At 38.4% G+C, this 26,959-nt stretch overlaps 1 protein-coding gene across 2 annotated transcripts in view; it reads left to right on the top strand.

Annotated features, from left to right (window-relative positions):
• The window catches only part of DLG2 (discs large MAGUK scaffold protein 2), a 1,173,098-nt gene that overhangs the window by 296,991 nt on the left and 849,148 nt on the right, over positions 1 to 26,959 (top strand). Inside the window, exon 1 of one of the 2 annotated variants that reach the window (XM_054725750.1) lies at positions 9,599 to 9,676. The exons of the other annotated variant lie outside the window; for it this stretch is intronic. Within the exon in view, the coding sequence (XP_054581725.1) occupies positions 9,599 to 9,676 (78 nt within the window). Of the gene's footprint in view, positions 1 to 9,598; positions 9,677 to 26,959 lie in introns of those variants that run through there. 2 annotated transcript variants of the gene reach the window in all.

Raw genomic sequence — 26,959 nt, forward strand, 5'->3', positions numbered from 1 at the left:
GTTCAGGTCTACGTAATGTACATGTATTTATAATCAACACAGTGGTTTCCATTATCACCTCATTTTATACACTTGGCATTACTTGTCCAAGGTCTCAAATGTGGAGGTGGTCTATGTTATTGCTAACTTTAGGTAATTGATTATGATATCATAGTGACTTTTGAATAATATTTGATTTAGGTGACTTCCTGAAATCTCTTTTTTTATTATTGACACTATTACAGATATTCCCAATTTTCCCCCTATGCCCCTCTCGACCCTGCATCCAATCCCCAGCCTTCACCATATTGTTGTCTTGCATGAAACATTTTGTAATAAATCTTACAGGTACTATTGTCAAACATGTTTATCAAACACTGAAACCTCATGTGCAGGCCAATGAAATTCTCCAGTTTGTTTCTGGGTTAATGCCACCCTGACTTGAGTTTGTATAAAATGATGGCCAGTGCAGCGAGTTCCTGAGCTTACTATGGTTTCCCGGGGTATATAGGACTCCATAAGGGCCCTTGAATTTGAGAATTGAGATTCTGATGCAAGACAGTTGACCTTAGATTCACCCAAGGAAGAGAAATGAAACTGAAATCCCTGCATACAACTGAAAAGTTAAAAGAGTTCTCATTTAATGAGAGGTCTTCTAAAAAACTTTATTTATTATACCAGGAAAACAAGGAAACATGTTTCTATTGTGAGTCAAAAAGGAAAATAAAAAGTAAATTTAACCCTTTTGTATGGGAAGATTAACACTAAACCTAATATTAAACATGAAATGTCTTCTGGACTAGTGAAATCTCTGGGCAACTAGCATATGTTCAAAATTAGTCTGTACCAATGGTTGCATAACTAAAGGTCCCTGGGACTCCCATAGGAAGTAACTCTTGCTAAAGAAGATCTTAGAATAAAAGTGTACAATGACATATAGAAACTATCCACCAGGAGTGGAATCAGCAGGATTTGACTTCCAAAATAATTAGATAATGATAGTTTCAGACAAATGTAGTCATTAAAAAGTATACTAGAGGAAGGAATAAAAATCTTAATAGAATAACACACCATGATAAAAGACAGGGTGAGTATATATATATATATATATATATATATATATATATATCCTCTAGAAATTAAAAAAGTATAGTAATATATTAAAAATGAATACTTTGTAGACAGTTAAATGAGATTAAAACTTAAAATAAAAATAATAATTGAATCTGAAAATATAACTATGAAAACAGCACAACACTGAAGAAGAATAGAAGCTGTATGAAGCAGTAGGATGGGTAGAATGAAATGATCCAAGAAAAATATAAGAGGATTTTAGGAGACAACAGAGAGAATGAGAAAGAAGAATATTAGAAAAGATAATGACTGAGTTTTTATTTTATAACTCATCAGATTAAAGAATGATGAGTTCCAAGCAGAATTTTAGAAAAAAAAATTGTATTGAAACAGCAGTTAAAAATATTTAAATATTTAAAAAAACACACACAACTTAAAACAAACCTAGAAAGAGACATTCCTTACAATGTAGCAATTTGAATGACAGCGGACATCTTGTCATAAAAATAGATTCCAGAAGACAGTATGAGATATCTTCAAAATACTGAGGGAACATATTATCAATCTAGAAATCTCTGTTTACCTCTGCTATCCTTCAAACTCTAAGGTGAATGTAGACAGTTCAGGAAAAATATAAGGAATAAAAATTTTAATAGAATAACACACCATGATAAAAGACAGAAATAAAAAAATAATAAATTAAAATGACTGAGTATATTTAACCATAACAGATTTTTGCAGAAATAACTATTGAAATAGGTACTTCAATAAGACGGACATTTAGGAGGGTTAGACTGCTAAAAATAATGATGAGAAAATAAATTGTTAGCAGGTGGAATTATTTTGAGTAACCTTTAATTGGAAAAAACAATGATGGTGATAATAATAATGACTGATTTGGTGAGGAATGGAACTACTACAACATATAATAGCAGGTGTGGGATATACACTACAATACATAGTACTAAATTCTATAAAATAATAATGGATTACTGGGCAGTATGTACAACTTTATAAAAATTAATTTGAAAAACTAGATCAAATGAAAAGACTTATTAGTCCTTCAGATATCAATATTTATCATAAAGCATACTAATCAAGATAATTTAATATTGGCACAGGTAAATAAATATAGAACAATAACAAAATAGCTCAGAATAATTACATGCATACTCATATAATCTAGACATATGACTAAGAAGCATTACAAGTCAGAAAGAACAGGAATAAAATTTTTATATATCAATGAAAAAAAGGAAGGAAGGAAGGAAGATAACTGCCATACATATGGGCGAAAATAGATTCCTATCTCAAATCATTTATTTAATTGAAAATTTGTAAAAAAAATTAAATTGTTTAGGAGAAAATACAAGATACTTATAAACTTGGAATAGGGAAAAATTCTCAAGATATAAAATGTACAAGCATACAGGAAAATGTTGATAAATTTCAGTATATTTAAATTGTTATGAGGACTGTATAACATACAGTGACTTTAAAAGACAAGTCAGAAGTTGGGAACAGATATTTTCAGTATATGTAATAAATACAGAATTAGTGTCTAAACTACATAAAATGTTTTTAAAAAGCAATAAAAAATATAACCTAATCTTCATTTTTTATTTATTTTATTATTAACTAGAGGCCTGGTGCACAAAATTCGTGCATGGGGGTGTGTGTCCCTCAGCCCTGCCTGCACCCTCTCTAATCTGGGACCCCTCGAGGGATGTCCGACTGCCCGTTTAGGCCCGATACCAGTAGGATCGGGCCTAAACGGGCAGTCGGACATCCCTCTCACAATCCAGGACTGCTGGCTCCCAATTGCTCGCCTGCCTGCCTTCCTGATTGCCCCTAACCACTTCTGCCTGCCAGCTTGATCACCCCCTAACCACTCCCCTGCCAGCCTGATTGATGTCTAACTGCTCCCCTGCCAGCCTGATTGCCCCTAACTGCCCTTCCCTGCAGGCCTGGTCACCCCTAATTGCCCTCCCCTGCAGGCCTGGTCCCCCCCAACTGCCCTCCCCTGCAGGCCCTGGTCCCCCCAACTGCCCTTCCCTGTAGGCCCGGTTGCCCCCAACTTTCCTCCTCTGCCGGCCTGGTCACCCCTACCTTCCCTCCCCTGCAGGCTTGATTGCCCCCAACTGCCTTCCCCTGCAGGCCTGGTCCCCCCCAACTACTCTCCCCTGCAGGCCTGGGTCCCCCCCACCAACTGCCCTTCCCTGCAGGCCCGGTTGCCCCCAACTTCCCTCCTCTGCCGGCTGGTCACCCGTAACTGCCCTCCTCTGCAGGCTTGATCCCCCCCAACTGCCCTCCCTTGCAGGACTGGTCCCTCCCAACTGCCCTTCCCTGCTGGCCTGATTGCCCACAACTGCCCTCCCTTGCAGACCTGGTTCCTCCCAACTGCCCTCCCCTTCTGGCCATCTTGTGTCCACATGGGGGCAGCCATCTTTGACCACATAGGGGCAGCCATCTTGTGTGTTGGAGTGATGGTCAATTACTCTTTTATTAGATAGGATTAATTTATTGGGGTGATATTGGTTAATAAAATTATATAGGTTTCAAGTGTTCATTTCTATGATACATGATCTGTATATTGTATTCTGTGCCCACCACCCAAAGTCAAATCATCTTTCATCATATATTTGGCCCCCTTTAACCTTTAGTATCACCACCTCCTTTCCTTCTGGTAACCATCATACTGTTGACTATGTCTAAGAGTTTCAGTTTTACATTCCACATCTGAGTAAAATCATATGGTTCTTAGATTTTTCTGACTGATGTATTTCGCCTCGCATAATATTCTCAAGGTCCATTCATGTTGTAGCAAAGGGCAAGATTTCATCTTTTCTTATGGCTGAATAGTATTCCATTGTATTATTATACCACATCATCTTTATCCAATCGTCTATTGAAGGACATTTCAAACCTAATGTTTAAATGGTCAGAAGTTATGAACAGAGGGAAGTTAAAATGCCTGTAAACATTTGAAAAGTTTCTAAATCTCACCAGTAATCAAGAAAACTGCACATCAAAACTCCAAGGAGCTAAACATTATGTGTTATGTTTGGAAAAATTTAATGTCTGATTATACTGTGTCATCTAGAATGTAGGACTGCTATAAACTAGTAATGATGTTAATTGGAGAGAGATTTGTTGTGAAAGTTTAAGATGGACACATTCTGTGATTCACCAATTACATTTTGAAGTAACTACTCTAAAGTTGTATATGCTTAGAGAGGTACAAGAACGTTTATTGACCATTATTGTGAGATGAATTTGAGGCAGGGTGGGGTGGAGGGACTTTGAACATATTATGAAGGGTTTATTTCTTTAAAACTAATCTGGATCAAATATACCAAAATGTTAACATTTATTAAATCTGGATGGCAGGTATATGGTGGTGAGTGCTATATAAAGTTGTCACGTCTCTGGGTGCCTAAGTATATCATGATTCAACATTTAGAAGAAAGGATATGTGAGATACTCAAACAACAATTAGTTTTGATTTTGAGAGCAGAAAAAAAGGTAGGTTTAACCCATTATAATTAGTCATTGGGGTTATATTTGCAATGACTCACACATTTTTGTCACACTTGTCCATAACCAGTTGTGAGATGAATTTGAGGCAGGGTGGGGTAGAGGGACTTTGAACATATTATGAAGTTGATGTTGAATAATCTGTGGGTCAGGAATATATCTATCTGCAAATGGATCAATTTGTACACATTGGTTTTGATGCATACACATAAAGTTATAGTGACCGTTTTTCTATTGTCCATGTAGATAAAACAGGCAGAGAGATTTAGCTATTCCTTTGCTTTTTATAGACACACACTAATTATTGCACTTTTTATAGATAACATTTATTATTGGTCTTATAGAATATAGAAACAAAAAAGTATATTTTCCCTGAGCTCCCACATAATTTTCACCTATCTGTTATAGTGCCATTCTGCATTAAAATTTATTTCTTAATACAATGTGCCCCCAACTATATAGGACTTCTTGAGAGGAGGGATTATATGTTATTCAATTGGTGGTCCCCAGAGTTTGATGTTGAATAAACAATCAGTACATTTTTGTGGAGAAGTATTGCTTATCTTTTTAACCATACTGGTAAAAATATGAATATATTCTCATTGTAAAAGACAAATAACACAATGTATAGAGCAAAATGTAATTGTTTATTTAACTCTGGCTTTTTAAATTGATTTTATAGAGAGAGGGAGGGAGAGAGATAGAGAGATAGAAACATCTGTGAGAGAACATCAATAGGTTGCCTCCAGCATGTCCCCTACTGGGGATCAAGCCTGAAACCCAGGCATGTGCCCTGACCGGGAATGGATCTGGTGACCTATTGGCTCAAGGGTTGATCATCAACTATTGAGCAACATTAGCCTGGCACTGTTGTTTTTTTTAATCTTCCCTTTCCACTACTTTCTACAGGGGTAACTAACATCAATATCTTGGTTTTTCTGTGAATTGAAGTTAGATATTATTTTTATAAGTTTTAGTAATAAATTCTATGTACTGTAGTGTATGTCCTACACCTGCTGTTTAATAATGGACTAATATCAGATATTAGTCAAGGGGCTATCAGATATGCAAACAAATCAGACAAATATTTGAATATTTATTAGTTTTGTACATTAGCTTGTTTATGTCTCAAGCATGCATTTTCTTTGGTGTATATTAAACACCTAACCTAGAAAGCTTTTCAAGCTAGCAGCTTCTCAGGTTTAATGTTTAGTCTGTTTATATAATTATCGATGATATACCTAGATGATTTTCAAAAGAAAATTGTTCATGTGCTAGGCAGAAAGTGTAGTTGTTTAATACTTAATAGCTTGATTTAAACATTGCATTTACCTTGAGAATTCCGAGGAGACTCACAGTGTGTCTGCTGAGGCATGAACCCAAAGCTGCTTAAAAGGATTAATGTTGCATCTCAGACTCAGCTGTACTGTTAGGCTTCTGTCATATGAGAGGTATTAGAAATGAAATTACAAAGGAAACGGTCTGTCCAGGTAGTGATGATATACAGATGGAAAGCCTCTGAAAAACTGGTTTTCCTTACGGCGTAACTGCCAAAGTTGTTTGTCTCGATCAGGAGAGCAATGGTTAGAGATCATTAGGATTTATGATAGGCAGCTGCCACCCCTTTGTAGCAGGCGCATCTGTGCAGAAACCCAGGGAAAAGGGTTGTATAACTACAGCAACGGTGCCATTTCATTAAATGGTGCCCATCTTTCAAAAGACTTTTGAAAGTCTTTTGAAAATTTGTGGATATGCTTCTATTGGGCCTTCTAGTCTGTAAAGTTTGTGGATTTTCCTTTGTCATAGATGCATTCAACAAATATATTTTGAATACCTACATTGTGCTAAGCATCTGCAGAACATATACTAGTATGTGGACCTTGACTACAAATGTCCTACTTCTCTCTTCCTTTCCTACCTTCACCTGCCTATTTTAGGAACAGTGGTTATTGTTATTTGTTAAAATATATTTTTATTGATTTCAGAGAGGGAAGGAGAGGGAGAGAGACATAGAAACATTAAGATCAGAGAGAATCATTGATTGGCCTCCTGCATGCTCCCTCCTGGAGGGAGCCAGCAACCCAAACATGTACCCTGACTGGGGAATCCAACCATGACCTCCTGGTTCATAGGTTGACACTCAACCACTGAGCCATACTGGCTAGGCTATTATTGCTATTTTTAAGTTAATCTTAGCTGGGAGGCCAATTTATTTTCTTCAGAACTCCATCCCATAAAAGTTTATAAAGGCTCCGGGTCAGATGTGTGAAGAAGGTCGTTAAAGTTTCAATATAAAAGTAAAATCAACCAACAAAACAATCAAACATCAAAGATCTCTCCAAGCCCCAGTTTTAGTGACCTAGGAAATCTTAACTTATGAAGAAGGTGCAAAAATTACTTTATGATCTGGCAGCCCCATCAGATTAAATTAACATTCTTTGATTTTTCTCCCTTTAATATCAGTGGTTTAAGAGCTCAGCATTTTTTCTCACCTCTTTATTGTCTGAGTCCATCTTAAAATGTTTTTAAAAAAGAATTTATTTTTACTCATTAATGTAGGAAGCCTTGCTCCCCTTCTCCTTTTTATCTACTTTATTCTTAACTGAATAGTCTTTCAACTACAACATGGCTTAGACAAACTTTATGCAGAAATAATGAATACTTCTAGCATCATGGCAATATTAGGGTAAGCTGTGTTCCTGCTGAGTGGCTCTTTGAAAACTAAGCAGGAGTGATCATTTATTTATTTGTTGGATTCCTATGTCCTTTTTCCTCCATAGAGTATAGGGTGTGATGTGGAAAATTTTGCACAGGGGTTGTCTAAGAGTGTCAAAAGAAAATGAAAGAAGAGTGGAGTTCATAGGAGTGAAAGCACAGAGAAGCAGAAACAGTTGATGGCCAAACCAAACCATAGGTGGCAGCTAGGCTTGCTGTCCCCAGGGTGCCACTGATGGCTTTTCAGAACACTGAGTCACTTTCCCAGAGTGTACACCCCTAGTGAGCACCAGACAATTCTGTTCAAGATTCACATGAAGAGGCATAATCAGAATTATCGACTCATAAGGCAGGGAGGCCTTAAAAATCATCTGCCCAGTTCTCAGAATTTACAGATGAGCCAAATCAAACTCAGAACAAGCAATCAAGTTAGGAGCAGGGCCAGAGTTAGAACCCAGATCATTCTTTCATTCAGCAAACATACATTGAATGCATTGTGCGAAGCAGTGTTCTAGGCACCCGCGTTACCTTGGTGATTAACAGGGACATGTGTTCTGACTACCATTGTATCCCATACTGCCTACTATCCAATTGCCAGCAAGGATATCTAACACACCTTGTCAGACAGCATTCCGTTGACTGAAGACTCAGCCTCTTGTAGGGTAAACCTCACAGGATGTATAGTGAGAGAAGGGAAGGCTATTCCAAACATTCTGGGCATTCTTTGGGCACTTCTGTTCCATCAGCTGGAAAACAATTACTGGATTGAGTCTCGTTTGCATGTCACTGGAAGGAAGATTTTCCAGTTACTTTTCTTCTCTAGTTTGTGTGTAAAGGCTTAAATGTTCTTTCATTGGACAAAACGCATGTCTCTTAAAACGTTTACCTTGGTTTTTGTTAAGGAATTTTAAAAAATTGATTTCAGAGAGCAAGGGAGAGGGAGAGAGAAATAGAAACATCAATGATGAGAGAGAATCGAGAGAATCATTGATGGGCTGCCTCCTGCATCCCCCCACCACCACCCCCACCCCCTCGCTTCCACCACTGGGGATCAAGCCTGCAACCTGGGTATGTGCCCTGACCAGGAATTGAACCATGACCTCCTGATTCATAGGTCTATGCTCAACCACTGAGCCACACCGGCTGGGCTGACTTTACCTTTCAAATGCCTCAAAGTCTAAACCCTAATAAAATCATTGACATTGAAAGCACTTAGTGTAGAATCAAACGTGAAGATTCTTCAAAGGAGCATGGTTTAGGAGCTACCAGAAAGCTTAAATTTACCTTCCCGAAAGTGACATCACGGTCCTCCACCTAACACTGACTATCACTGCAACAAGACTGGAGGGTTTAAAAAAAAGGAGTAGATTGCTCTGTTATAGTGTAAAGGTAGATTTAAGCTCCTCCCCATTCCCTAGTCCCCCAGGCTGAAAACCTGTGTTCACAGAAGAGCACCCAATAGGTTTAGAGGCAGAACCAAAGAGTTTGAAAACTTAAGGACCTTTATTCAGGCTCACGTTGTGCTTTGTCCTGGCCCAGTCTCCAAAAGATAAAGTGTCCGGTATAAATAAGCCTGGCTCATGAGCAGAGGTAACTTTCCTTGAACCACATGGAGTTGAGGAGGGGGTAAAGGAAGGACGCCCCTCTTCCCAGCCCCCTAACAGCCAGATGATATTCTCTGAGGATCAGAGCAGGGTACAGGCTCTAGGGACACCTGTTTGTGCCCGCGGGGCCAGGTTCCTGGTGGCCCTGTCTCTCCCTTGTGCCTGGCAGCTCCTGTATTGGCTGATTTACCTGGGAGGCTGTCCGTGGGTCTGTCTTTACTGGGCTCCTGCCGCCAGCAGGAACAGTCAAGACTGAGGGAAGCCAAGCGAGGCGTGGAGGCGTGTAACTCCCGGAGCCTAGGGCTGGAGGTGAGCCGCCTCCGGATGGGTGGACTGCGGCTTTCCTTCCTCCAGACACACATGGAGTTTGGGTGGTGACGGTGCCCAAGAACTGCAGACAGATACCTAGCTGACTGGTTGTGAGAGCCGGCGGGGAAGGCAGCGCCTGCCTGGCCCGGACCTCCTGCTGGCAAGGATGTAAATATACCTGCAGACTGGCCAAACAGGACTGCCTCTCCCCCACCCCTCCCTCCTCCCACCCCCTCCCTCAGCTAACCAGCATGAGAGGAACTGAGAAAGCAACAGCCTGCGAGTGACAGCTCAGCCCGATTCCGCGCTCTGTCTCTGAGCCGAGGTGGGAAATTGTTTGTGCAGCAGCTTCATTGTGAATTTCTTCCACCGGCCTCGCGATGTTCGCCTCTATCTGGTATGCCAAGAAGCTGGGTCGCAGGTTCGTGCACAATGCCAGGAAGGCGAAATCTGAAAAGGTATGGAGCGGGGGATGGAGACTATCTTTCTGATTTGCAAACTGCCTGCTCTGGACGGCTAGTCTGAGCACAGACGCAGTCGCTATTAGCTTGGCAGGAGAGCTTGCCTCTCACTGGGAATGTAGTCCCTGCCACTTAGAGAACGGGGTGACTCCTGGAGCCTAGCTACTTAGGAGGGGAACATTGGGGGCTAAGTCGGATCTTGGCTATTCAAAATATTTGGTGGTAGCATCAATGGAGAGAGGATCTCCACAGAGACTTAATTTTCCTTTAAAATGACATCGGGAGAAAGCCCCTGAGCAGCTGAAATTTTTGCTTCCTCGGGGAGCTCTCTAGTAAACTTGTTGCTACACTGCATTATTTTTATGACTAGAGTCCTTGATTCCGAAGGGGGCATGATAAATCCCCGAGTGTTTCTCCGGTACTTGTGTCCCAGTTTGTGTCCTAGGACCACAGGTTTGGGACTCCGAATAACAATGACCAGATCCCACATGGGTACCTGGTAGTTTTTTTCAAATCAACAAGAGCCATCATTTAAAAAGTGTGTACCATGAGCCGGAATTGTATTTCTAATCGGATAGTCATTTAGGGAGGATGGCTTTGTATTTCTTTTATTCAGCAGGACTGGCTGTTTCAGGAAAACCTCTATGTAGATTTACCTCATTAGTTATCATTCTCTGGAAAATGTAAATGGCCTGTAAGTCCTAAGATGCATTATAAGCTGGTATCTCTGATTTGCCCTATGGTTTTGGAGCGTTGGCCAAACTGTCTTGTTTAGGTGATCTGTATCCAATTTGAGAAGTGTTGGGGAGATTTCCAAAGGTGACAACATTTTGGGAAATGGAGATTTTTTCCTATTACTCTGAGGGTGCAACCTTTGGTCCAGTGTCCTTTCTGTCTTAAATCTACTGGTGAGATGGATCCAGAGATGGCCTTTCTGGCCTGTGGCACAGCCCTCCCTCTTAACTGCCAGGCTTTCTTCACTTTAACTTGCTATTTGTTTCTTCAGAGTAGGAATGTTGCTAACATGAGCAAGAATCCAGTGATAAACCAGGATACAATTGTGTGTAGTGGGGAAAGAGAGAACATCACTGGAGTTCTGACTTTAGGGTTGTAGCCTTTTAGAATGTCCAGATCTGAAGAATGTAGAATGATGACCAACTCGTTACTTCATGGCATTTTGGTGGGGGAGGGGGAGGCAAGCATGGAGTGGAATTGATGTCTTTTCTGTTCTATATATATATATCACAGGTAAAAGCCTGCAAACCTAATTGTCATGTACTAGCACCTTTTATATTGAACAGTTGGGCTTGAGGGTTTTTTTGTTGTTTTGTTTTGTTCTGATTTTTTGCTTCTCAAGTAATTTTTAAGAGAAAAGACTTGTAAGTAGTTCTTTTTTGTGTGTTTTTTTTCTTTGAGCAAATGTTTTGAAAAAGTGCCTCTTCTTAGGAAAATTATAGGTTGTATGGATGAGAGGACTGTCAGGGACCACAAATGGCTCTGGGAGCCCCTGGGAAATAATGCCTATGCCAAATTAGTATGCAAAGAAAAGTTGAATGTCCCAGTGACACTTAATTCAGGCTCAGCCTGAATGTGGAGAAGGGCAGCTCTATGAAAGTCAGTGTATAGCTCCTGAAAGGATGTTGATCTGATGAAGTGACACAGCTTCTATTAAGTGTGGGAAGAAGCTAATTTGGGGACTTCTGATACCTCCTTGTCATTTCTGTGATGGCGAATGCTTAGAACAGGCAAGAAGATGCCAAATGGGGGGTGAAGGGTTTTAAATTCTTTATTTATCTCAGGGAGTATGGAAATCAACATGAGAGAACTGAAGTTTTGCTGAGTGATAAAGACCAAATTAAAAATGATCATTTCTAATGCCCTTGTCCTTGCCAGGGGAGCTAGGAGGAGTTAATTTTGAATACTAGGTGATGCTAAATAACAAGGAAAGAGCATTCCAGGGTTTGTTTGTTTGTTTGTTTGTTTGTTTCTCATGGAATTTATATTCACAGAGTTCCTGGAATAAATTGAAAAGTGTACTACCTTAAACAATGAAGGCCCTTGGTTCAGGCTTGATGAATGGAAATAGTTGATTTATTCTGTGCACCTAGTTTTATCACATGACTTATTTAAGCCAACTATTGTGATTACTGTTTGTATAATGAGTTCAGTAATGTACTTTAACTGAGAAGACAGTTAACAAATGACAGTAAAATATGTATATACAGTGTTACTATAACATCAGAGGTGATATAATTGCAAACACGAGTGGGGTGTACAGGGCTGCTGACTATATGCTGTTATGCTTTATTGTAAGATGAAGGAAGATGAATAAAATAAGATTATTATATTGTTATATTTAGAAAACGAGTAGTGGGAAAGAGCTATTGATAGAGTCAGAGCACATTTGAGCTTTTGGGGGTATAAATCTGTATCACAGAGAATGATTGTGATTTTGTTTTAGTACCTTCTGTAAATTGCAGCTTCTTTTTGCAATAGGTAGCATAGTTTAGTTCCTCCTACTCTAATAAAACAACTTGCACCCATAAGAGCCCATCGGTCCTATTTTAGCATTCAGATATGGTCTGGGAAGTATATTCCTCAAGGCTGGGGTTAATTGAAAAGCTAATTGGGAGTATATAAGCCTAAATGCCATCTCTAAAAATGCAGTGTGCCTTATTCATGGTTGCCTGGTCTACTGTTTACTTCATCTAATGACAATAGAATTAAATAGAAGCATGGGATGTAATAATAATCACAAAAATAATAATATCAACAGTAGTCCCTACTCACACACATTATGTCTCACTTGCTGTAAGCATAGAGTTTCATTTAATCTTCATGGCAATTCTATGACGTAGAAATTGTTTTTCTGATGTCCCAGAGAGAAGAGTAGCTAGTCCAAGGTCACAGAATTAGCAGCATCAGTGCTGGGATTTGAGCCTGAGTTTACCATTCTGAAACGACTACTTCAGTCTCTGTCATTCTCTTCTAGCCCCTTATCATTCACCAGTCTTGTGTTAACAAGGCCACCATTCCTTCTTATCTTGTCCCCCTTCTTTTGAAATTAAAATTCCAAAGTCATGAGGTTTACAGAATCAAAGTTACTGACTTAACCCCTTTATTTCAGATAAGGCCATGTCTACACTATATTGAGTAGACTGCTGTCTGTCCTTTTATTAAAGAATTTACACTCTTTGTCCCCTTCAGTTGGATTAGTGTAGCAAGCTATCATCTTGGCACCTATTATTTCTTTTAAATAGCTGGTAATTGTCATATCATCATGACCTAAGCATTGGCATTTGTACTCATTGCTTGTCCTCTGGAAACTAAAGATGTCTCTGATCAAAAAGGACCTCCATGCTTGTCAATTGTAGATGCGCTCCCGTTTTGAGTGAGTCAAAGATATTAGGTGATTCATGTTGTCTTCTTTCTAAAAAAGAAAAGCAAAAGGCTCTTTGTTATTCTTTCATTAAAAAATACAGTTTGTGCCAACCAACAAATCCTGTGAACAAAATTACTTTAAATGTGATAATATGAGTCAAGACTGTCTGGCTGGAATAGAATATCTTCATTCAAATATTTTTCTTTTTTTCATTTGACCCTGTGTAATTAATTCAAAAGTTAGTGTCTTCCTATTATGCTTTTATGTCACATTTCAACTAAAATTGCTTAATTTAGTCAAAGAATTGTATGACTCTAAAAAGCCTTAAGATACATTGAAATGAATTTTTAGTGGCATAATAAAATGCAAGAGTATAAAGATGTTGTGAACCTTCACCCCCCCACCCATAAGCATTGCTTCTTTCATTTGTTTTTGTTTTATTTATTTGTTTGTTTGTTTATTTATTTATTTAATTGGTTAAGCATGCACCATGAAAGTGAATGCATGATTTATTTAGAAAAGACTGGCAGATCCATCACCTAATGACAAACTGTGGATGACCTTGGCAGTGATTGATAACTTATCAGTGATTTAACTGAACCCAAATATCTAGATACTAGGCCACATGCACCTTAAATAATTTTTTAAGAACCAACACATTGGTTCTACCCTCCTCTCATCTAAACCAAACATATTAATTTAATATAAACTAAAGAAAGGACAATTTAGTAATGCATTTGCTGGCAGTATAGCCAGTGAGAGAATAATGTCCTGGGTAATCCTGATATAACATAAACATCTGGCTTAAGGTAAGTCTCAGAGAGAGGGAATTAAATTATTCTTGTTGTTTGCTCTCTAGCCTAAAGCCAGTCATTTGGCTACTCTAGGTCTTAGTTTTTCTCATTTGTCAAATGCCATGGTCAGCAAACTGCGGCTCGCGAGCCACATGCGGCTCTTTGGCCCCTTGAGTGTGGCTCTTTCCACAAAATACCATGGCCTGGGCGAGTCTATTTTGAAGAAGTGGCGTTAGAAGAAGTTTAAGTTTAAAAAATTTGGCTCTCAAAAGAAATTTCAATCGTTGTACTGTTGATATTTGGCTCTGTTGACTAATGAGTTTGCTGACCACTGCTCTAGGTCTTAGTTTTTCTCATTTGTCAAATGGACGTAACACCTGTGCTTCAGTAGCACTCCAAAGTCCTCAGGGTGCAGTTCAACATGGTCTGCAGGACCCATCAGGATATGGCCTCTGCTTTCCTCTCTGCCCTCATACCTTGTCCTTCTCCCATGGATACTCTAAATCCATTCTGAATCACTTTCAGATTCCCAAATGTCCCATGCTTTTTTCAGCTTCTAGGATTTTGCTTATCCTGTTTGATTGTATGACAGTCAAGCTTCAGGCTAATTGTAGTCCAATTTAGGTAACATCACCATCACTAGGAAACCTTCCCTGTCCTCTACAAGCAAAGGATCAGTCTCCATTGGCTCCCATAACAGTTGTACAAATGTTGAAATCATGTTTTGTTTCTCTGTATTCCTAATTAGAATGGATTCTCTAAAAGGACTGTTCAATCTTGTTCACTAAATTATTAGGCCTAAAAGACTGCCTGCAACAAGGTTGTCTCTTATATTCTATTTCATTGATTCTAGGTTTTCATCAGTTTATAAGCTGCACCATTAGTTCATGTATTACTAAGAAAAAAAAAAGATTGTCAATAGAACTATAACATATCATTTGCAAGACACATCTTGATTATAGAGATGTTAAAATGTGAAAAAAAGTATATTTTTAGAATCAATAAAGTATGGCATAGCTGAGAGAATGAATGGATTTATTTTAATGATAAAATGAGTTAATATAAATAAAGTGTTTAAAAGTTACACACTTACTATCAAATCATTTTTATTTCTTTTCAACTCATATTATTAGTTGGCATAGAAAAATATAGAGGATAATCCTAAAATATATCATGCATTTATCCTGTGCTGATCAGACTCAACTGGCATTATATGTCCTATTCTAGACATAGGAAGGCAAATGAATAGATGGAAAATGAAATTGAAGGTTATAGAAAAAAAAAACACAGATTAAAAGTAATAATCAGGAGCCATTTAGATTGCAGAAGAGAAAGCTCAAGAAGCCAACTGGCCTCTCACTATACATTATGTGTCTGAACCACAACAACGATAGTTAACTTTCATTGAGTTCTTTCCATGAGACAAGAACTGTCCTAATACAAGGTTCTAGTGAGACTATTATGATCAGTTTTTAGAGCACAAACACATCAATAGTAGGTAGCTGGGATAAGACACCATGTCTGACCAGAGTTCAAGCTCTTAACCAGTAAAAACAAACATACAGAGTACTCTGTATTATTTAATACTATATATTGTATATTAGTATACTGTATATGTGACATATATGTTTATAATGAGTTAGATATCAAGTTTACTTTTCTCTATGAAAGATAACTTTAATAAAAAGTGAATTTAAATGCAAAATCTGAAATTTAGCTTAGGGATAAAAAGAAACATCCTGATGTTAAAGACTCTTCACTCCTCAGTGAATAATAGCATCTTCCTTTGTCTATTCCTGCCTCGTGGAAGATTGAAGATTAACCTGACCTGGAGAGAGGGATGGCTAGATTGTTCTCTCAGGTCCCTATCTCACAGCCTTCCGAGTTTTGAGAGCACGTTGGTGGTGAGCAGCAGCATGACTCAGTGCCTGTCTGCTTAGCTGTGGTGATACAGAGGACAGGTGTTTGTCCACACTGAATGCAGCCCTGCAGTTCTTCCCTGTCACTTGGCAGGTGAATCACATAGCAAAATGGACAGTAAGTAGCACCTGTTCTGAGGTTCCCACCCTGCTGTCCACCCTGGCAGAGAACAAGGCACACCTGTTAGCACAACAGGGCGAGAGAGAAAGGGAAAGACGGGATCAGAGAAATGGCTGAAATGAAGGAGGAGGTGGGGAAGAGAGTAGGCTGGAGAGGAAGATAGCAGGTCACAAAATCACTATAGAATTGTTATCAGTAATAGTAATGCCTATTTATTGAGAAGTACTTAAGTACTATGGCACTATGACATATACATTCCATGCATCATCTCATTTAATCCTCATTACAAACTTCCAAGTTAACCTATTATTAGCCCTCATCCTATAGATGAAAATGCTGAGGTATAAGATGTTACGGAATTTGCCCAAGGTCACAAGTAGTAGAACCAGCATTCAGAGATAGTTCTGGCCAAATCCAGACTATCACCCTAACCGCTCAGACCACATGCTCTTAACCTTTCCATGGGTTGGGTTAGCCAGTGATTTGGAGAACAGATAGACCAACACAACAGCAATCTTCTTATCTACCTGTCCTCCTCTCTGTTGAGTAATTGCGTGGCTGTCAATAAGACTTGATTTCTCATTGGGGATCCTCCAGAGATCAGATGTCCAGGTAGTTTACTTTCAGTCCAGTTTATAAAACTTTAGTTGTTTGTTTGTTTTTGTCTTCAGTACACTTTAGAACAGTCTTCCTCTCCCTGGTAGTCTATGGTATTATATTGACTGATGAAGATGGAAGGGGAAACTCGTCCCTCCAGCAAAATTAGCTCAACCATGATGATCCTTGTAAAGATAAATTTGATAATCCAATAATGTACTAAATTTCATTTGTATACGTATCATATATATGGGATTAATAGAGAAACCATCTCACTTTAGATAAGACCTGGTAATTGCTAGTAATTTCCTCAGAGGTAGTCTTATTTCATTAAATAAATTGTTAAATCGTCGATTAAATTGTTAAGCCAATATAAATTCTGTCCCATTCACTCAGCACATAGTAGGCCTTAAATAAATACTAGTGAATGATTGATTTGGATGGAGGACTCTGAGCTCTGTAGGAATAGAGACTGGAGCAGGGGTCAGCAGACCTATGTGTTCACTGGCGCTATTCCAACAAACCTGCCACCTGGGCTAAATCTCTTAATCTCTCTGGGCCTGAGTTTTTCATCTGCAGTCAGAATACTTCCATTCTAACCGTATTTGATTCTAATTTCATTTCATTATAAGACTGCAGAGTCCTTAAAGGGAAAGATTTGATCTCATTCATCCTTGTGATTCTGGCACCTAGCACAATGCTTAGCACTAAGAAAACCCAAGAACATTTATGTCAAATGAATATATACAAAATGCCTGGCATGTCTTTAAGCATTAGTAAGAAGAATATAATGGAGAATCCACCTATTTTCAAAGTGGAGCAAGATAAGAGACATTCAAGGCTTTTCTTTCTTTACCGCCCCTTTTCTTTGAAGAAAGAGGGAATATGAGGCATTTTCTAGCAGTGCAGTTGGAAGCTCCAGTTTTCATTCTTTCCCACTCTCCTTGACACTAACAAAGAAGTGAAACAATTGTCATCAGAATACCAGAGTTCTTGTCAACCAGCAATAATAATAATACTTCAAACTATGACATTTTCCAGCTGTTTTGTCCTATATGCCAAAATATTACAGGTTTATGTTTGTTCATGAGTGTTTATTTCTTGTAACTTCTTAATCTGAAAATTCTAGTTAGAGAATCCCCATCCCATCTACTGTGGACTAAATTTTGCCTCACCCCCACCCCACCCCCACTCCACGGATTCATATATTGAAGCCCTAGCCCCCAAGTGTATGTGGAGATGTGAAAAAGGGCACTTAGGAGGTAATTGAGGTTAAATGAGAGCATAGTAGTGAGGTTCTAACCTGATAAGATCAGGGGCCTTATAAGGGAAGAGAGATCTCTCTTTCTCTCTGCCATGTGAGGACACACAAGAAGGTGACCATCTGCAAGCCAGGCAGCGAGCTCTTGCCAGAAATCAAACCCTGCCAAAACCTTTACCTTGGGCTGCCCATCCTCCATATTTGTGAGAAAATGCATTTCTGTTGTTTAAGCCACCTAGTGCATGGTAGACTAATATACAATGATGCCATGATTGCTGCATGCGGTGATACTCGATGAGGAGTGATTTTCTAGTGCCCAGGGTCAGGATATCATTATTAGAGAGAAATATGTAACCACTTATGTGTTCTTTTTTATCCTAAGCATGTAAATTCTAACAAATACACAGCCTCTGCAGGGCCAACATCATCTGTTCTGGTGAAGGACCTAGGAGGGGCTATTAAAATTGGCAATATAATAAGAAAAGAGGGAGGAAGTAGAGGGTGCAGGGAAAGAATGAGTTGTTTTTGGAGGATCACTGTGCTTGTCTTCATATTCTGTGGTCTAATCCAGAGAGGGGTGAATGCTAACTGTTCACTTAGCAACCTTGATACAATAAGAAGAGAAAAGAAAACTTATCAAATACTATTCTTCCCTTCCACACCAATTTGTTACTTTAGGTCACTCTGATTTATAAACAGAATTGGTTTGCTTTCCATACCTTTCACTCCATAGTTCCTCAATATTGACTGTGGGAGAAAAGTTCTACTATGAGAAGGGCTTCTGACTTTTATAAGAGTTTGCAGCCAGGGACAATGAAATGAACACTGTCCATTTGGGAAGTTAGTATCCATGGTGTTGACCCCCCATAGCAGCATCAAACTCTCATTTACCAGGAGGACCTTTGGTGATTCTCTATTTCTGGGTAAACCTTGATGTGCTGTGGGAGAGGACATTGTTTGGGGGAATTAGGGGAGAGTGGTACTTGGAAAAGTTTGAGAGAATAAGAAAAATATTTTTCTTTCTCCTTCTCTAAACACCATTTTGGCCTAAGACTTATTTTCCTATGTTTTTTAAGCTCCTTGAATAAGTTCTTTGTCACCTTTATGGACCCCTTTTCTCCATCCATTCTATAAATCCTCTTATTGGCACACACAGGAGCAACAGTATGGCAGTGAAAGACTATAGACTGGAGTTCAAATTTGACTCAATATCTTGTTGTTTGGGTGACCTTGAGCAAGTAACTGCATCTCCCAAATTGTTGATGTTCTCATACATTAAAAATGGTTTGAACTATCCTTGAATGTTTTTGATCCAATTAAAAAATGCATGTATCTGGTCCATTGTAAAACACAACATTTTCTCCCTCCCTCTCTCCCTCCCTCCCTTCCTCCTTTCCTTTCTTCTTCCCTCCCGCCTTCCTTTTTACCTCTCTCTTTCCTCCCTCCCTCCCATTCATTTTAGTATTCTGCATAGTTCCAGAAAGGATGCTAAGCAACTTTTGCTAACTTCTTCATTAATGATTATTCTTACTCTTCCACTCCCATGGACTTCAAAATGGACTTGCCCTCCCATTCTAGTTTTATAGAGTGAGGAAATGTGTAAGTCTGTCTCTGCCACTAGATAGAAAAAACATTATGGAGGAGGACATGTTAACAAGTGAAAATTGTCAGTATACTGACTTAGAGGGAATTTTAGGCTTTTATTTCCTTTTTAATACATAAATCTTAGATCATCTTATGAAAAGTCCCCCAACCCCCCATTTTTCCCACACCTCCCCTCTCTTAAAACACACCATGCAGTTTTTACAAGAGACTGATTCTCTATGTTTGGGGAACATCAGTCAAGGCACGTTACTTCTCATTTGAAGTGAAGTGGTTTGTGCTGAATGACTCAAGGTTCTTAGTTAATCTCCCACCTGGGGAATGTATCACATCACCTTTGTGGCTTTATTTAGGTTTTAGGGGGGAGAAAGATGGGGGAAGAGGAGCTGCAACATGCAATGTTACATTCAATTTTAGAACCAAAAAGAACGTTCTTTTCAAAAATGATAACTTATTGAGTCCTTTATGCTGGGCCAGTCACATGTTCTATCTAATTCAGCTAATCTTCACAATAATCCCATGGGATAAATAGTATTCACATTTTTATAGGTGAGGCACAGAAAGGTCAATAAAGTGCTCAAAGACACACAATTAGCATGTTCTAAAGCCAGGATTTGAACCCAGACAACCAGGAAATGAGCCCATATTCTTAACCACAGAGTTGCATTATTCCCCATGTCTTTCAAGATGGGCAAAACTTCTTGTCCAGAGAACATGAAGTCTGGGAAGTTTCTTGCCTGGTATCAGTTGTTGGCAGCCAAACTTGGGGATTTGAACTCAGATCTTTCGAATATCAGTCGATCAAATATCCCGAGTTTCAAGCACTACTCTTATTGTCTGAGATAACCAGAAGCTGATAGGTTTTTCTATATCATAGGAAGTATGGGTTGTATTCATATTTTGAATGGTGGTATTAACAACCTATGATGATATTTTCAGTATATAGTTGATCCAAATTCACTGTGACTTCTGAGCCCTGTTTCCATTAAAAATAAAACGAAAAAGATTAACCCAAGAACATATATGCATAAGCCATGGACACAGACAATAGTGTGGGGAAGATCAGGGGTGAGGCAGGGGCTGGATGGAGGGAAGCAAAGGAGGGGAAATAGGAAACATTTGTAATACTGTCAATAATAAAAGCAAACAAACAAACAAATAAATAAATAAAGCAAGCAAGCAAGCAAGCAAAATGTCACCCAACAGGAAGGCACTGGGAAAACAATTCCACACCAGTGGTTGCATTAATTGCTACTTTGGATGTTCCTGCTGTGCATTGAATGGAGTCACTTTGGATCTATTTCTTAGAAATAACTATCTTTATTACTTCTGCTCTAGGATGCACACTTTTGAGATTTTTAGAGGCAAATATTTTCACTAATCTGTTTCTGGTTTTCTGTTTTATTCCATAAGTAATCCCTTTGATTGTTATCATCATTTTTAATGTTTTCGGATTTAATTTATAGAGGGTTTGGGACATTATAGGACATTTTTGTTTCCTAGCATGTAGTCTAACTCCCCAAGTGTAACGTTTCAAACATCATGTTTAATTCAAATATGATCCATTATTTTTATTTAAGTTGTTTTTTTTTCTTTTCCCTGGCATGTCTCTAGAATTTCCAAGTGCTTTATGGAAATGTTTTATGTGATACACAAGTAAGAATTTCTTTCAGTATCAGTCATTTTTCCAGTATTTTGAGAAAAATAGGATGGAATATAGCATAATGAAGTGGTGCTTGTTGACAGTTATGAACTACACCAAGTCTTGTATAAAACAAATTTAAACACATTTCAGATTAATATATGCTTTCTGTATTCTAGTTTCTTACAATTCACCTATCTGCTGGTCTTCAATGTCATATATTTTCCACGTTTTAAGTTAATGACAGGCTAGTCCCAGGAAAATAAAATTCAGGCAAATGAGTTATCTGTGGCCTTTTAAATCAGTCAACAATTCAACACTTATTTAAACCTTGACTTGAACAAAGACCTCCTTGTGCACAACTACTAACAGTACTATGCAGAGATTTATGTAGGATGCGGAAATGATCAAACCATGATCTCTGTGCTGGGACAGTCCAGGTGTAGGTTAGGAAACACAAAAGAAAGCATGTACATACAATTAAACTCTTAGATGTGCTTTAACAGCATAACAAATGCTTTTATTCTTCTGCCTTGCCAGATGATCTGTGCTATTTTTTTAAAAAAAATTTAAAATATATTTTTATTGATTTTAGAGAGGAAAGGAAAGGGGAGAGAGAGAGAGAGAGAGAGAGAGAGAGAGAGAGAGAGAGAGAAACACTAATGATGAGAGAGAATCATTGATTGGCTGCCTCCTACAAGCCCCCCACTGGGATTAAGCAGGAAACCGGGGCATGTGCCCTGACTAGAATTGAACCGTTGACCTCCTGATTTATAGGTTGACACTCAAGCGCTGAGCCACACCAGCCGGGCTCTCTGTGCTATTTTGCTGACTCTTAGCATTCTAGACCTGTGGGATCATGCCTGATTGCAAACCACCTGGCATATCTCTTATTCATAGAGTCCCACTCTCCAAGATTAGAATAAAGCACACCTGGTGTGATAATGCTCTTAGGTAGCATAAGTGGACATGCATAATGTCCTTCTAGGGGGAAAAAATGCCTTAAAGAAGCATTTTTATTTTAAAATTTTTATTTATTGATTGACTTAGAGAAAGGAAGGGAGAGAGAAAGAAACATCAATTTGTTGTTCTACTTATTTATGTATTCATTGGTTGATTCCTGTATGTGCCCTTACCAGGGATCGAACACGAAATGTTGTATAGGGACAATGCTCTAATCAGCTAAGCTACCCTATCAGGGCCTCTTTTTATGTTTAATACTTCTTTTATGATGTATTGAAACTGCAGAGTCGAGTATTTAAGAACATGAGTCTGAATCCAGACTTCTTGGTTCAAATCCTAGCACTGCCACTTCCCACCTATGGGACTTTGAGCAAGTAACTTAAACTTTCTGTGCTTCAGTTTCCTCATATATAAAGTAAAAATAATAGTACCTCTCTCATAGAGTTCTTATGAGGACTGAGTGAGGAAATATTTGTGATATCACAGGCATTATCTAAGTGCTTTTAATAAATACAACAGGACAAGCCATGTAAAGGAGAGTGATGGTTGGGCCTGTGAAGTTCTGTGGAACCTCTCCAATTAGTGGCCAATTCTTCCATCTCATACCCTGCTTCTGATTTTGACTTATACTAGGTCTACTTTGAATGGTTTCATCATCGTGTGATCCACATCAGCGTAGACAGGCTAGCGAAACTCTGCCCCAATACAATAACCCTGGTCTTGACTGAGCAGTGCTTTTGGAAGGTGACTCTTATCTGCAGCCCTGATTTAAGCAGTTGATTTCACCAGAGATGCTAGGATTACTGCCATTAGGTTGCTGAGTCATTAATTTGAAAAGCATGTACCCAAGAGAGTCTGCCTTGATATCTACCCAAGAGAACATCCTCTGAGGAGGTAGGGCAGGGGCCTCTAATTAGTATAATGAACTTCTGTCTTCCCAAAGCACCAGCTCTGCTTCTGGAAAGGAATCAATATCCATCATCGCTGTTTGCTGCTCAGTGTTATAGATACTTCCATGTGTCTCTGTTCTCTTAGGGACTGTTCCCTGCATGAGAGAACATTCAAATATCAGAAGATGACTTACTTTTGCTTTTATAATTCACATTCTACATTCTAGAATGTCTATTGCCTCTTTTTCCATATCATACCTATTTATAATTTATATAATTTTATTTTTTTAATTTATCTTTATTGTTGAAAGTATTATAGATGTCCCCCCTTTTTCCCCATTGACCTGTTCTAGCCCACACCTCCACCCCCCATCCTCAGCCCCAGGCCTTCACCACACTATTGTCTGTGTCCATGGGTTATGTATATATGCATACAAGTTCTTTGGTTAATCAGATAAATATATTTATGATTTTTTTTTCTGCCACTAACTGGAAGTTAATGTCTAGTGTCTTTAAAGAAGAGTTATATTTTATAAAGACAAGCTATTTGCTAAACCAGTGATAAAATTGTAAACATAAAATTGAATATAGTTTATTTTTATTGTGATTAAATATACATAACATAAAATTTACCATTTTAACCACCGTTAAGTTTACAATTAGTGGCATTAAGTATGCTTGCAATGTTGTGCAACCATCACCCCGGTCACTTTCAGAACTTTCCATCTTCCCAAACAGAAACTCTATACCCAAATGAGTATATATAATCTTAATGTAAAAACTTACAGACTCTCCACATTCAACCTTCCTAAAAAATCGACTAATTAATTTATACTAATCCACCTACCTCTTAAATGTTTCAGAAATACTTACAAATGCCTAAATTTCCATTATTTATTGATGAGACTTTAAATATTCAAGGTAGTGATGTTAAGCATTTTGTTGCAAATAATGCAATTTAATTTTAGTTGAGTACCTTTAGCTTTGCTAAGATAAGTGATTAAATATTTAGTTGTATAGTAAATTAGTCAAGCCACATGATCATTGGAAAGTGGGTACTCCATTTACCACAACATAAATGTTTTACAAGGTATTGTAATGTAACTAGTAAATTAATAATGGCAATTTAGGTTTTAGCTAATTAAACTCTTCCTTAGCATATATTAATTTGGGGTCTGAAGTAAAACAACTTTGACAGTGATAACTGTTATGATGGTTTAGCTGCACCAACCAGAAAGAAAATTGTGAAAATATAATGTGTGTAAAGTTATAAACATAAGTCACTTTCCAACTGTTTTCTTTGTGAATTTGGGTTGACAAATCTAAACCAGGATTAAATATGCATTGAGGAGAGAGACCGTCTTGTGGTCAATTTTATACCCTTATTCAGTCCAAACATTTTTAATGAGAATTGAAAAAATTGAAATAGCAAATAGTCAATCAAATTTTAAAGAATATCATGAATGTACCCAGATTGAACAAGGCAATTTAAATAGTATAAACAAACACAAAGAACCCAGTTCACAATCATAGATTATTAAGGCGAGAAGTTATTATACTAACATCAAATAATAGTAGCTGAATATTATGGAAAATATATAACAGAGCCTTTCTGCAGATGAGGAAATTGAGACCCTGAAATATTTGGCTTCATATATCTAATATTTGTTTTCTCAGTATTAGCTCAATCATAACCTAGATCTTTATTTTATTTAATATAATGAAAACTACATGTAGGAAAATGTGAAAACACATGGAAGAAAATAGCTGTGTATAGTCAATCTTTATTTTATTTGGAAAAACACTGTGGTTTGGTTGAGGGAGCATCAGCTTTAGAGTCCTAAAGACCTGCACTTGAATCAGCTTTTCCTTTCACTAGTTGGTGAAAATATTTAACTTCTCTGAGGCTTGGTATTTACATCTGTAAAATAGGGGTAAAGTAGAAGTGCTGTAGACATCTATAGCAGTGCTGTAGACAGACAGTAGGTATTTAAAAGAAATATAATTTGAATTTCTAATTTATTCTCAGTTAGTAATAAAACTAATAATAAAATAGACATAGTTATTGTATCCTCCCCAGATTCTTTCAAAAGTTCAGGTTAGTGAGAGAGACAGCTATGTAAGTAGACTACCACATAGCATGACCATTCAAATGTATTCATCAGAGTTGTGTAATAATAGAAGTACTGCAGACCGAACATGATTTGGAGGCATAAAGAGAGAAGTCAACAAGAAAGAATGGAGCCAGAGGGAGTGATGCCTGGGAAGAGTCTAACAGGATGAGAAGGAGTTTGCCAACGGACAGGGTGAAGAAGGCCATTCTGAGCAGAGAAAACAGCTTGAGCAAAGCACAGATTCCTCAGAGAGCATGGCCTTTTCATGGACCAGCAGCAGCTTCATCATGGCCCAAGCATAATGTGCACACCAGGCAGTGGGGGGAAGTGACTTTGGAAAGGTCAGATGGAGCCAGATGTGAAAGGCTTAGTTTTCTATCTAAGAAGTTTGCAATTTTATTATTGTGTTGTTGTTTTTTTGAAGAGGTATGGAGCACCAGGCTCACTGAAGGGTTTTCAAGTAGGGAGGGAGGAACAGAGAGGGCGGGAGAGAAAGTTCGACATGGTCAGATTCAGATTTTAGGGAAATGGATCTGATGGCAGTATGAAGAATATATGAGAGAAGAATATATTAGAGAAGAGCAAGAGTAGAGGCAAGGAGACACTTCAGGAAACGTTGACAGTGTTCTCAAACTTTAGTGTGCATCACAGTCACCTGAGGTCTTGCTTAAGTACAGCTTGCTGTGCTCTATCCTCGGAGGAGTTTTGCATTCAGTAGGTCTGGAATGAGGAACCCGGATTTGCATTCTTAAGGAGATGCTCCTGGACCCCATTTTGGAATTGTGGCCATTAAAATAGTAAGAGGCTAACCAGGGCTTGTACTGGGGGAGGTGAATGAATCTTATTGTAAGGGCCTCGTTAATTAGAAGCACCCTTATGGTGCATTTTTGGCTGCTGAGATTTTACTTGGACAGTGTGTCTGTGCCTGAGGCATTGGATCATGCTGGAGGGTGTTAAATGAAATAAAATGTTCTAGTTGTTTCCTACTGGGGATCAGAGTGGGACAAAGTGACCTGTGGCCCTCAATGAATGTTAATGCAGGAAAGGGCCTTGGCAATTTCATTACTCAAATTCCTTTTTGTGGTTTTTGTTAAATGAAGAAGTCAATTGATCCCTGGCTGGGTAACTTGGTGTATAGTCGAGATACTCAAGGTTTGGGTTCTGTCCCTGGTCCGGGCACATACAAGAATTAACCAATGAATGCATAGATAAGTGGAACAACAAATCAATCTCTCTCTCTCTCTCTCTCTCTCTCTCTCTCTCTCTCTCTCTCTCTCTCTCTCCCCTCCCTCCCTCTAAAATCAATCAATCGATACAAATTTTTTAGAAAGTCATTTCAGATCAAAGAGCAGAGAGCTACTGCCCCCAGTCACAGGGCTGGTTATGTAGGATTGCTTTCTGATGTAAATTAAGGATCTGTTAAGAAGAATCTTGCATTTGGATCTGTTCATATTCCCTGTGTTTCCAGCAATGTTATGGTCAAAGGGAAGTAAAATTGGAATGCATTTTAGATTTTCTCCATTTCAATTTTTTTAAGTAAGCATATACTTTCTTAAGAAGGTTTACATGATCATTTTCTTTTGGTTCGATAAACATTTTTTTTTCTTTGTTTATTTGGTGCATGTGTTTGGTTTCCAAGCCGAACATGATCTCTCTAATTACCTTTCATTGTAACCAAGGTTTCTTTTTCTTGTAGTCCCATTGCTGTTCTAGTGAAATGAGCTTCATCTGCTGATGTAGAAAGAAGTTTTTAATTGACATAATTAACTCTGGGGTGGTTACCTCGGATTTGAAGGAGGCAGTTGATTCTCCCCGAAAGCGAAGGTACTGCCTGATAGAGCCAAGCATGCTGTGTTGTAATAATGAAGGTGGTTTGGGAAGAATTTTGTGCTCCTAATTAGGAACAAGATGAGGTAGCCTTCTGTCGGCAGGAGGCTCAGGACTCAGGCCTGTAATTGCAATGAGTATAATGGGATTACCTCACACTTGAGACAT

This window comes from Eptesicus fuscus, chromosome 13 (genome assembly GCF_027574615.1).
Source record: "Eptesicus fuscus isolate TK198812 chromosome 13, DD_ASM_mEF_20220401, whole genome shotgun sequence".
Lineage (NCBI taxonomy): Eukaryota > Metazoa > Chordata > Mammalia > Chiroptera > Vespertilionidae > Eptesicus > Eptesicus fuscus.